This window comes from Grampus griseus, assembly GCF_964374135.1.
Source record: "Grampus griseus genome assembly, chromosome: 3".
In the NCBI taxonomy this organism is placed as follows: Eukaryota; Metazoa; Chordata; class Mammalia; order Artiodactyla; family Delphinidae; genus Grampus; species Grampus griseus.
Window position 1 is genome coordinate 111,535,153 of NC_139019.1, and position 13,639 is coordinate 111,548,791.

The 13,639-nt window shown below is 41.1% G+C and overlaps 1 protein-coding gene across 4 annotated transcripts in view; it reads left to right on the top strand.

Moving 5' to 3' along the window:
- The window catches only part of DDX46 (DEAD-box helicase 46), a 66,557-nt gene that overhangs the window by 29,323 nt on the left and 23,595 nt on the right, over positions 1–13,639 (top strand). For all 4 annotated transcript variants that reach the window (XR_014296606.1, XR_014296607.1, XM_082652608.1 and 1 more), the window contains exons 14-15: positions 3,823–3,987; positions 5,051–5,213. Coding sequence is in view for 2 of the 4 variants with exons in the window: in XM_082652608.1 (XP_082508734.1) it covers positions 3,823–3,987; positions 5,051–5,213 (328 nt within the window). In the remaining 2 variants the exon portion in view is untranslated. The remainder of the gene's footprint in view (positions 1–3,822; positions 3,988–5,050; positions 5,214–13,639) is intronic.

The following is a 13,639-nucleotide window of genomic DNA, read 5'->3' on the forward strand; positions in this document are numbered from 1 at the left end:
TAATGGGTGGGGGTTGTGTTCCTGTCTTGCTAGTTGTTTGGCATAGGGTGTCCAGCACTGTAGCTTGCTGGTCGTTGAGTGAAGCTGGGTGTTGGTGTTGAGATGCAGATCCCTGGGAGGTTTTTGCCGTTTGATATTACATGGAGCTGGGAGGTCTCTTGTGGACCAGTGTCCTGAAGTTGGCTGTCCCACCTCAGAGGCACAGCACTGAATTCTGGCTGCAGCACCAAGAGCCTTTCATCCACACGACTCAGAATAAAAGGGAGAAAAAGTAGAAAGAAAGGAAGGGAGGGACGGAGGGAGGAAGGAAAAGAAAAGATAAAATAAAAAAGTAAGATAAAATAAAAGTTATTAAAATAAAAAATAATTATTAAGAAAAAAAGTTTTTTAAAAGTAAAAAAAAACAAACGGACGGATAGAACCCTAGGACAAATGGTGAAAGCAAAGCTATATAGACAAAATCTCACACAGAAGTATACACACTCACAAAAAGAGGAAAAGGGGAAAAAATAATAAATCTTGCTCTCAAAGTCCACCTCAATTTGGGATGATTCCTTGTCTATTCAGGTATTCCACAGATGCAGGGTATATCAAGTTGATTGTGGAGATTTAATCCGCTGCTCCTAAGGCAGCTGGGAGACATTCCCTTTCTCTTCTTTGTTTGCACAGCTCCTGGGGGGCTCACCTTTGGATTTGGCCCCGCCTCTGCATGTAGGGTGGAGTGCGTCTGTTCTTCGCTCAGACAGGATGGGGTTAAAGGAGCCGCTGATCTGGGGGCTCTGGCTTACTCAGGCCGGGGGGAGGGAGGGGTACGGAATGCGGGGCAAGCCTGCGGCAGCAGAGGCCAACATAACGTTGCAGCAGTGTGAGGCGCGCCGTGCGTTCTCCTGGGGAAGTTGTCCCTGGATCCCGGGACCCTGGCAGTGGTGGGCTGCACAGGCTCCCCGGAAGGGAGGTGTGGATAGTGACCTGTGCTCGCACACAGGCTTCTTGGTGGCGGCAGCAACAGCCTTAGCGTCTCATGCCTGTCTCTGGGGTCCGTGCTGTTAGCCGCGAGTCGCGCCTGTCTCTGGAGCTCCTTTAAGTGGCGCTCTTAATCCCCCCTCCTCGCGCACCGGGAAACAAAGAGGGAAGAAAAGTCTCTTGCCTCTTCGGCAGGTCCAGACTTTTCCCCGGACTCCGTCCCGGCTAGCCGTGGCGCACTAGCCCCTTCAGGCTGTGTTCACGCCGCTAGTCCTCTCCCTGCAGTCCTCTCCCTATGCTCCGACTGAAGCCCGAGCCTCAGCTCCCAGTCTTGCCCGCCCCGGCGGGTGAGCAGACTAGCCTCTCGGGCTAGTGAGTGCCGGTCTGCAGCGATCCTCTGTGCGGGAATCTCTCCGCTTTGCCCTCCGCACCCCTGTGGCTGCACTCTCCTCCGTGGCCCCGAAGCTTTCCCCCTTCGCCACCCGCAGTCTCCGCCCGTGAAGGGGCTTCCTAGCATGTGGAAACCTTTCCTTCTTCACAGGTCCCTCCCACTGGTGCAGGTCCCGTCCCTATTTTTTTGTCTCTATTTATTCTTTTGCCCTACCCAGGTACGTGGGGAGTTTCTTGCCTTTTGGGAGGTCTGAGGTCTTCTGCCAGTGTTCAGTAGGTGTTCTGTAGGAGTTGTTCCATGTGTAGATGTATTTCTGATGTATCTGTGGGGAGGAAGGTGATCTCCGTGTCTTACTCTTCCGCCATCTTCCCCACCCCTGTATGGTAATTTATGTTTAACTTTCTAAGAAACTGTCAAACTTTTCCATAGTAGCTATTCCATTTTTTAGGCCAATATAATATCGATACAGAAATCAAACGTTATGTTACAGTTTTATGTACAATGATGCAAAACCCCTAAAAAAATATATTAAGGAACCAAATATAGCAATGTTTAAAATAGATCATTAGTCATATCGAAGTTAGTATCCTTTGGATGTAAGGCTGGTTTATCATTAGAAAAATCAAGTAATGTAGTCCACCCTGTTACCAGAATAGAGGGAAAAACCATAGTATTATCTCAAATAATGTAGAAAAGCATTTGATAAAATTTCACTGATGGTTTAAAAATTCAGCACACTAGGACTAGTAGGGAGCTACCAGAATGAGCCTGTAGCAAACCTTACACCTAATGGTGCAACTTTGAAGCTTTTAACATAAGAAAGAAAATTAGGTAGTGAACATTCACTCAACACTTTGCTGGAGGTCCTAGCACAGTAAGCAAGAAAAAGGTATAATATTTAGAAAGGAAGAAACAAGTGTTATCTGCAGATGATATGACTATCTTTGTAGAAGACTCAAAATAATCTACAGATAAATTTTTAGAATTGATAAAGAGAATAGTAAAATTTCTGGACACAAAGTCAGTAAAGAAAGGTCATTTGCAGTTCTTTTCCCAGTAAGTTAGAAAATGTACTTTAGAAATCATGTAAGTTACAAAAGCTTGAAAAAATAAACTTGACAAAGATTTGTAATATGTATCTGGAGAAAACTGTGCAACTTTACTGGAAAACATTAAAGAGAGCTTAACTCTGAAATTTATGTAAAGACCAAGTGGTAAAGAGCAATCCTCCTGAAGAAGAGAAACAGGATAGGGTATAAGAGAAGCCACTTGTTGAAAGTCTAGTTCATTCCCATTTTAGGATTTAGTTTTCTTGGGTCTGCTAAGTCAGGTACCACTTAATCAAAATGTTGTTGCTATCGTGTCCTGTCTTATTTTCTTGGTCTTTGTTGGTTTGTGTAATTTTTTAAAACAATCCCTGTATTGTTACATTTTACAGCGTTTTTCAAGGGAAGAGAAGTAAGTGTGTGCTGTCAACACTGAAACATTTTTAACTGAAAATACTGGCATAAGTTTTAAAGCCATCAATTTGGCTGCAGGGTGGAGAATAGATTTCAGATTGGACAGGAGTAAAGGCAGGAAAACCTGGTAGGAGACAATTGAAATAATCCAGATGAGAGATGGTTGAGGTTTGGACCAGGAGCCCAGCATTTCCACATGCCTTGGGTACGGCAGCCCCTTTCACAGATATCACATCATCATTGATTGGAGTAGAAATGTGGTCCTGTGTATTCCTGGCAAGACCTTTACCCTTTCCAGTTTCCAACCACTCACCCCTGTCTCTCTTGAAACCATCAGTAATAATTTTATTCATTATGTCTTTTTTTTCTTGTTTATGCCATAAGAATCCTAGAACTCCCTGATTCCTCCAGGGCTCTTTAGACACTGAGGTAGTTAATTGGTACCTGTATCCCACTCCCTCAACAGTGTGTCCACCATCATTGTTCTTTTTTTTCCTGTAGCTCTTATCACCATTTGTAACATAATATATTTGTTTGTCCATCCTCATTAGAATATAAGCTCTATTAAGACAAGTTTTTCTCTATTTTTATTGCATATTCCAAGCACTTAGAACAATGCCTGGCACATAATGGTTGCTCAGTAAAAATGTGTTGAATAATTGGAGGAAAACAGAAATATCAGTGAGGAATAGGTGCATTGTAGGTTTAGTATGAAGATCAAGACTACTGAATTTGTTGATGGATTGGGTGTGGGATGAGTAAGAGAGAGAGTAGTTACGGATGGCTCCTAGATTTTTGGCATAAACCAAAATGACTAGAGTTGCCATATCTTGAGAGGGGGAAACTATAAGAGGAGCAAATTTTAGGGTAAAATCAATTATAATATTCTAAGGTAACACATTTAAAAGTCACTGAATAGATGTTTTCAAAAGTTCCTTCTACTTGGTTTTACCATCCTACAGTTTTTGGAGACTACACTCACCATGCTTATTTGTAATGTTTTCTCAGGTCATGCGCATTGTGGATAATGTTCGTCCTGACCGACAGACAGTTATGTTTTCAGCTACTTTCCCCAGAGCTATGGAGGCCTTGGCTCGCAGAATCCTGAGTAAACCCATTGAAGTGCAGGTTGGAGGCAGAAGTGTGGTTTGCTCAGATGTGGAGCAACAAGTGGTGCGTACAGTCCTTAGGAAACCCCCAGTTCCCTGTATGTTTAGGCACTGTGTCATCCTTTTGGGATCGTTGTCATGTAGGCAGATAATTTCTAAAATTAAATAGTACGTATCAACTGCAGCCTTTAACATTTTACGAAATATATATATATATATTTTAAATTTTATTTATTCATTTATTTCTGCATTGGGTCTTCATTGCTGCATGCAGGCTTTCTCTAGTTGTGGTGAGTGGGGGCTACTCTTTGTTGCGGTGCATGGGCTTCTCATTGTGGTGGTTTCTCTCGTGGAGCACGGGCTCTAGGCGTGCGGGCTTCAGTAGTTGTGGCTCACGTGCTCTAGTGCGCAGGCTCAGTAGTTGTGGTACATGGGCTTAGTTGCTCCACAGCATGTGGGATCTTTCTGGACCAGGGCTCAAACCCGTGTCCGCTGCATTGGCAGACAGATGCTTAACCACTGTGCCACCAGGAAAGCCCTACCAAGTATAGTTGAATTTGCTCTTCCATGGAACTGTCTGTTTAAATGCTCTTTTAGTTTTTTTCACCAGAAGTGGTAGGCTGGTGATAAAATGTCACATACCTATGTTATTCTTTGGTTAATAGGATGTGAAGTTAAGAGTCAGAGAGAGGGGCTTACCTGGTGGCACAGTGGTTGAGAGTCCGCCTGCCAGTGCAGGGGACGCGGGTTCGTGCCCCGGTCTGGGAAGATCCCACATGCTGCGGAGCGGCTGGGCCCGTGAGCCATGGCCGCTGAGCCTGCGCGTCCGGAGCCTGTGCTCCGCAACGGGAGAGGCCACAACAATGAGAGACCCACGTACCGCAAAAATTAAAAAAAAGAGAGAGAGAACAGATGATCATCTGTCCACATTTGTAAGCCTCTTAGTCTCTGAAAGTTACAATTTTTTTTTTGGTCTTAGTGGTTTATCAATTAAAATCAACATTTTCCTACCCCTTCCTAAAGTTATAGGAAGATGTTTATTTATTTGCCACAAATAAAATGAATATTTTTGTTCATGAAATGTATTTGGGTTTTTACTCCATTAACTTGGTACAATGTGTTTTCAGATTGTAATTGAAGAAGAAAAGAAATTCTTGAAGCTACTTGAACTTCTAGGCCATTATCAAGAATCAGGATCTGTCATTATATTTGTGGATAAGCAGGAACATGCTGATGGTCTTCTGAAAGATTTAATGAGAGCTTCTTACCCTTGCATGTCTCTTCATGGAGGTAACGTTTAATGAAGTCTCTGTTAAGTACTTAACTTAGCCAAGCACTGTGCTGTGTATTTCCTTTGTCTCTAATTTAGCAGTAAATTTTATGTCATCCATGTCATTTTTCATTCACAACAGTTCTGTGGGGGTGGGTAAGCATTATTTTATTTCATCTTAGCGATAAAGAAAATAAGACAACAACATATTGGTTTGATCAAATTCCATAACCATTAATCAGCTAAGGAGGAATTGAACTTAAATTTTTTTTTTCAGCCCAAACCCCCAATATTTATTTACAAGTTATTTATATGTACAACTAATGTAATATGCTCTTTATAAACATTAACACACAAATAAGAAATTAAAAAACACAAAAATTAGAAATATTCTAGTATTTTCTTCCCACTCCCCCAACGTATCATATCACACCCACCCTATGTTACCTCTCCCCCCCCCCCCCACCCTGCACCATCACTTTGGAGCCCCTGCTGTAATCAAAGGGAGCCTTTGGAGTTTCTGAAACAGAGCAGGGGCATGGTCTCTGATGACTTTCCCAAATCCGCAAACTAAAAGCAGACTGAGACATCAAAGAACTGCAATTGCCTTAGAGAGCTTTCCACGTGCCAGGAAATGCCTCAGTGCTTTAGTATAACTCATTTAATCCCCAAAGCAACCCTACGCTGTACGTACCATTATTGTCTTTTAAGATATTTTTATTTTAAGATGGAACTGAGGCATAGTGAGGTTAAGAAACTTTGCCAGGATGACACAGAAAATGGTGGAGCCAGAACTGGAACCCAGCCTGGGTGGGTCCACACTCCATGAGCTTAACTGCTACTGGAGGAAGATAAGGGGGCTCCCTTGGTCAAGCCCCTCACCAATCACTGCTGTCATGAGAATCCCAGGTACTGTGTGAGGAGGCAGCAGGAAATCACTAATCACCGGGGTACCTCTCACTCGGTTGTCTAGGCAAGTTCGGCTTATCTGCAGTCTCCAGAGGCCAACTCAGCTGGTCACGCAGGCGCAGATCGATAGGCTTGGTTTCTATGCCCTTAAAATTTTTGATTTATGTTCTATTCTTTCCATTGTACCATGCTACCTAGAGGTTTTTATTATGATTCACATTAGAGCTTTAATTAATTTCTGTGTAATATTGCCATTGTTATATATATGTGGGACTTAGAACACTAAACATATGGAACAGAGACAGTTTGAATTAAACTCACTAACCAAGTGTTCTGGCAATATGGCTTTGTGACAAACCACCCCCAAATTTAGTGGCAACAGTCTTTTTTTTTTTCTTTTTTAATGAATCTGCAATTTGTGTAGTTCTTAGCACATAACTAGTCTCTCATTCATGCTCTGTCTACTCGGATGGCTCAGTTGGGGTTGGGGATCCATTTCCAATTTGCCTTACTTAGGCAGCTGACAAGTTGGTATTGGCTCTTGACTGAGAGCTCAGTCAGGCTGTTGGCCAGGAGTCCTGACTCTTTCCCTTGTGAGCCTCTCTGTGAGGCTGCTTGGCCAGAAGGCAAGAACCAGAAGCTGCCAAGACAGTTAAGGAGGATACTGGGAAGTGGTAGAAATTTTATTTCCACCATATTCTATAGGTCAGAATAGTCACTAGACTGGCCCACGTTCAAGGGAATGGAGTCATAGACTCCACTGCCTTATGGGAAAATGTCATTCGATATGCAGAAGAGTATGTGGGATAGGACATGCTTTTGCTGCCGTCTTTGGAAAATACAATCTACCACATAAGGCTTCATGTGGAATGCAATTAAAAGGGCTTTGAGGATATGTATTTGGTTAACTTTTAATATTTGAAAGTGACTCGTTGTGTTTTCCTTTTCTTTATTTATTTTTAAAGTTGTGAGTTACATGGTTTGAAAAATAAATATATTTATTTATTTTTGGCTGTGTTGGGTCTTCGTTGCTGAGTGCAGGCTTTCTCCAGTTGCGGCGAGTGGGGGCTATGTACGCTTCGTTGTGGTGCACAGGCTTCTCATTGCAGTGGCTTCTCTTGTTGCGAAGCACGGGCTCTACGCGCCCGGGCTTCAGTAATTGTGGCACGTGGACTCAGCAGTTGTGGCTCGCGGGCTCTAGAGCGCAGGCTCAGTAGTTGTGGTGCATGGGCTTAGTTGCTCCGCAGTATGAAATTATGTAGGGCTTTTTTTTTTTTTTTTTGCGGTACGCGGGCCTCTCACTGTTGTGGCCTCTCCCGTTGCGGAGCACAGGCTCTGGACGCGCAGGCTCAGCAGCCATGGCTCACAGGCCTAGCTTCTCCGTGGCATGTGGAATCTTCCCCGACCGGGGCATGAACCCGTGTCCCCTGCATCGGCAGGCGGACTCTCAACCACTGCGCCACCAGGGAAGCCCTATGTAGGGCTTTTGAAGAATTTTTTTTTTTAAAGGTATAACCATGAAATTCCTAATGTGCACATGTAATTAATGTGCATTTCATGCATAATACATAGTATAATGGCATTAGTTGTGAGAAGTGTGGGTGTTAGTATGTCTGAAATGCATACAATTGTGTGCCCCTTTAGAAGAAAGAAGAATACAAACTACAAAACATTTAGTCCATTCTTCCTGCTAGGATTATTGCAACTGCAAGATGCTGCTGACTCTGGTTTGTGACCAAATGACAGAAAATCCTGGACTTGTTCATTTGTAAGATGGAGATTGTGGTATTTCTGTTCTTCTAAGATTGATCTCCATAAAGGGGCAGTCAGGCTGATTTGCAGAACCTATCGCTTAATTGAGTAATAGCTGTTTATTCCTGCTTACTCTTCGGAATAGTGAGAAGGAAGCTCAGAGACACTCTGAGTGCTGCCACTTCTTCAGAGCCATCTGTAGTTCTCTAGTCTTCAGGTCTAGTGAAGGGATAAAGGGAGGCAGGAGGTTGGAGAGTGGATGATGTGTTCTGCCCACTCCTGGTTTTCTTAACCTGAGACAATTTTCTCAGTTCAACAATCAGAGCATTCCATGGTTGCTTGACTTTTTTTGTTAGAGCACAAAGGCCGGGTAATTGTAGTTTATGAACAAAATATGTGGAGAGCATATTGTTCTTAATACTCTATTTTTTATTTATCACATACCTGCATTCCTCTAAACTTTCCTCTAAACTGGGTTAAAAAATGAAAGAAGAAATCTGAAAATACTGTCATTAAACCATGGCTATAATTTCTATTCTGTCAGTCATCCATTTCTTCATTTTTGCACTAATAATGAATAATTTTAAAATTCCTTAAAGATGCAACCTGCATTTAATATAGTAAATATTGCTGAAATTAGGAAAGTAGCACAATGGTTTCTACTTTCAGGTGTTTATGATATATGAAAACAGAGACATTTTAAAATAGGGCAAAATGCTTCAATGAGACTTTTGACATGTACTATTTTTTTTTTTAAATAATGTTACTCTCTTGCCTAATTTTATTTATTTATTTTGCGGTACGCGGGCCTCTCACTGTTGTGGCCTCTCCCGTTGCGGAGCACAGGCTTCGGATGCGCAGGCCCAGCGGCCATGGCTCACGGGCCCAGCCGCTCCGCGGCATGTGGGATCTTCCTGGACCGGGGCACGAACCCGTGTCCCCTGCATCGGCAGGCGGACTCTCAACCCCTGTGCCACCAGGGAAGCCCTGATGTGTACTATTAATATCAGTTACTTTTCCTTTTGGTTCTCTGCAAGTAACAGAAAATATGAACTCAGCTGCCATAAATCATGAGGAATATTTATTATTTTATAAAACATGAAAGCCCATGGCAGAATGATTCCAGGGGACTTCCCTGGCAGTCCAGTGGTTAAAACTCTGCGCTTCCACTGCAGGGGGCCTGGGTTCTATCCCTGGTTGGGGAACTAAGAGGCCACATGCTGCAAGGTGTGGCCAAAGAAGAAAAAAACAGAAAATGATTCCAGAATTGCTTCACTCTGCAGTAGCTCAGTGTTACCATATTGTAGTTTCTATACTGCCATCTTGAGCATAATAACTTAGTTATTAAGCTAAGCTTTCTTTATGGCAGCAAAAAGCCTTCTGCAGGCTCAGTCATCACTTCCAGGTTTGACAGCTTCCAGAGGAGGAAGACTATTTTCCATATATCTATGGCTTTTTTTCCCCCTCATTTTTACTACCAAAATTTCAAACACAGAAAATGTGAGAAAACTATATCATTAACACCCTTGAATATCTAATACTAGATTCTACAATTAGCATTTTGTTATATTTATGTCACATCTTTAGCCATCTGTCCTTTTACCCACTCCTCAATTTTTCTTAGTTTTTTTAAAAAATAAATTTCTTTTTATTTATTTATAATTTTTGGCTGTGTTGGGTCTTCGTTGCTGTGTGTGGGCTTTCTCTAGTTGCAGCGAGCGGGGGCTACTCTTTGTTGTGGTGCGCGGGCTTCTCATTGCGGTGGCTTCTCTTGTTGTGGAGCACAGGCTCTTGGCGCGCAGCCTTCAGTAATTGTGGCTTGCAGGCTCTAGAGCGCAGGCTCAGTAGTTGTGGTGCACGGGCTTAGTTGCTCTGTGGCATGTGGGATCTTCCCAGACCAGGGCTGGAAACCGTGTCCCCTGCATTGGCAGGGGGATTCTTAACCACTGCGCCACCAGGGAAGCCCTTTCTTAGTTTTTTGATACATTTCAGAATACGTTGCAGCATCAGCACATTTCACTTCAGTGTGCACATGATTAACACTAGTTCAAAAATTTTTTAAATAAAACATCTGTAAGTAAACTATAGTGAAATGTACAGATCCTGAGTGTGCCATTTGATGAGTTTTGACAAATGTAAGTTGTGAAACCCAAACCTCTGTTAAGATATAACCTCAGAAATTTCCCTCAGTCCCTGCCACCACTTTTTACATTTTTTTCCCAACTTTACCTGTTTTAGAATTCCAGATAAATGGAACCATACATTATGGACGGTTTTGTGTCAGGTATCTTTGACTCTGCATATATTTTTGAATTTTCATCCATGTTGGATATAACAGCTCTTCCCTTTTATTGCTGAGTAATACTCCAGTGTATAAGTATATCATAGTTTTTTTAGTCATTTCTGTTGGTCACCTGGGCTACTTCCAGCTTTTTGGCTGTTTTAACCATCCCAAAGGATTCACCATAATCAGGATACAGAATAGTTCCCTCACCCCTCAAGACTCCCTTGTCCTATCCCTATGCAGAGTAACTCTAAGGTTCTCTTTCCTCTTGTACATAGCCCCTGGAAACCACTGATGTGCTCTTATAAGAATGTTTATAAATGCAGTCATACATTATACAGCTTTTTGCAGTTGGCTTTTTTTTCACTCAGCATGATGGCTTTGAGATTCATTCAAGTTGTTGCATTGTTCATTTCTTTTTATTATCTAATAGTATGTTTTGTGTGGATGTACTACTGTTTGTGTATTTATCTGTTGAAGGACATTTGGGTTGTTTCCAGTTTTAGATAATTATGAATAGAGCTGCTATTAAATATGGAAGTCCAGATTTTTGTGTGAACATTTCATTTCTCAAGGGTAGATAACCAGGAATGGGATAGCTGGGTCATATGGTAAGTTGATTTAGATATGATTTTCTTTGTATTCTCCTTCGGGTTTATCACCTTCTAGAATCTGTAAATTTATGTCTTGCATCTAATTTGGGAAATTCTTGACTGTTATTTCTTTTTAAAAAATAATTAATTAATTAATTTGGTTGCACTGGGTCTTAGTTGCGGGAGGCAGGCTCCTTAGTTGTTGCATGCAAACTGTTAGTTGCGGCATGCATGTGAGATCTAGTTCCCTTACCAGGGATTGAACCTGGGCCCCCTGCACTGGGAGTGTGGAGTCTTATCCACTCTGCCACCAGGGAAGTCCTTTGACTGTTATTTCTTGATTGATTGATTGATTGATTGTTTTACTGGCCTATTCTCTCCTCTCTTTTTGGGACTCCAATTGTGTGTATGTTCAGCCTTTTGATTCTGTCTCACGTATCACTGATGCTATGTTCAGTCTTTGTTTTACAATCTTTTTTCTTTCTAAGACTGAATAATTTCTTTGACTCTGTCTTAAGTTCACTGTGTGTTTTTGGCCATCTCTTATCTGCTAATAGTAAGCCCATTCAGTGAATTTTTTAATTCAATTTTTTTTTTAGTTCTAGAATTTCCTGTGGGCTCTCTTTTATATTTTACTGATTCTCTAATTCAGTTTCCTAGCCATTCATTATAAGCATTTAAAAGTTTTTTTCCTTGATCACAATTACAATAGTTGCTTTAAAATCTTTGTTAATTATAATGTCTTGGTCATCTGAAGTCAGTTTCTATTATCTTTTCTTTTGATTTTGTTTTATAGTTTTCTGTTTCTTTGTATGTCTAGTAATTTTGGTTTGTATACTGGCCTTTGTGAATGATACCTTGTAGAGTCTGAATTCTCTTATGTTTTATTTAAGGTTTTTTGTTTTTTTTTTTAAATAGGGTATTAACTTGGCTGAATCCATATTTGAAACTGTCTTTCTTGTTGGGCAACCTCTGAAATATCTAATAATTTCTTTCAGCCAGAGCTGGGCTACTTGGATTCTGCCCCATGTATGGTTTAGGTGTCAGATATTTGGGCAGTGTTTTTTTTGTTTTTAATTTTATTCCTTCCTCCCTCCCTCCCTTCCTCGTTTCTGCACCCGGGCTTTCTCTAGTTGCAGTGAGCGGGGGCTTTGTTGCGGTGTGGTGGCTTCTTTCGTTGCGGAGCATGGGCTCTAGACGCGTGAGCTTCAGTACTTGCGGCATGTGGGCTCAGTAGTTGTGGTGCGTGGGCCCTAGGGTTCATGGGCTTCAGTAGTTGTGGTGCATGGGCTTAGTTGCTCCACGGCATGTGGGATCTTCCCGGACCCAGGCTCGAACCCATGTCCCCTACATTGGCAGGAAGATTCTTAACCACTGCGCCACCAGGGAAGTCCTTGGACAGTGTTTTTATGCACTGTTGGATGTGCCTGCTCTGTTGTTCTTTCTGGGATTTATCCCCTCTTTTCTGGTCCTGAGTTTATCCTGAATGCTTTCTTCTTGTTTATTCTTGTCAGTAAGACTGTTTCTATTCACGTTTTGACTTCCCTACCTGGGCTGCTCAGGGCCTGCTCCCAAACAGAAAGTTTAAAATAAAGAAGTAAAATCCTGTAAACTCAACCAGTGTCATTGCATTCTTCCAGGTGTCAACTCCCTTCCAGTTTCTGCCTTCTTTTAGTCACTCTCTGGTGCCTTCAGGTAGTTAGTTCTTTGTATTTTGTCCAGAATTCATAGTTGTTACCCACAGGAGGGTTAGTCTATAAGATTTTCCCCTACCTTGATGTAAATGTGTATTTTTTTATATATATAAGGAAATTTTACCCCATAATCCCCTGTCTGTACTTCTTTTATATTTTTGGTCAGAATTGCTTCACATGTTTATGCCTAATTCATTCAAAGACAAGGGAATGACAAATAGTTCTTAATGTATTATCCTTGCACCCCTGAGGTTTCTGAGATTTTCAGGGGTTTCATGAAGTCAAAAATATTTCCATAATAACCCCACCAAGTTATTTGCCTTTTTCACTTTCATTCTTTCATCAGTGTATACGTAGTATAGCTTTCTAGAGGTTGCACAGCGTGTTAAATTGCAACAGATTGAATGCAGAAGATATGAGACTCCAACTATCTTCTATTAAGCCAGACATCAAAGAGATTTGCAAAAATGTGAAGCGCCTTATTTTTATTGTTTTGGAAAAGTTACTTTTCACAAAAATATATTTTTTTAGCATGTAATTGTTTTATTATTTTTAAATAAGTTAATAAATATTTAAAATTTTCCTCAGTTCTAGTTTCTAATACATTAAATATTGATAGAGATGACCTAGATAAACTAAAGCTCTCTGGGTCTGGTTCTTATTAATTTTAAGAGTGCACAGACAACCTGAGCACAGAAAGTTTGAGAAGGGCTAGTTTACACTAATCATTACTCACCTCCTAAGACTGAGAATTAGGCTTATCTCTGGTTTAATATATGTGACCATGTGTTGGGTGGATAACAAAATTGAGGTTATGTTAAAAAGGAAGAGGGTTAATGGTTGCTGCCATTAACTACTAACCCTACTGCACGTATGTGTCAGGATACCTCAGTCTACACTAAAAGTTGTGGTATTTTAAAATTATAAACGTAATGTGTATTGTTACTGATTCCACTAATTTTTCTTATGAGGTTTTTGGGTACAATGTTGGATCCTAGTTTCTTTGAGATAAGATGCAAATATTTTCCGTAATTAAGTCTTTGAAGAGTACATTTAAAACTTTAGGTAATATAAATTAATATTGATAAATATTTAGATGCTAAATGTTCTGTATATGTTAAACACAGGTTTTATATGGAATGTTAGAATATCTCTTGCTGCAAAAATGAATTTCAAGGTTTGAGAATTTATCCCATTCCCTTCACTGATTACTA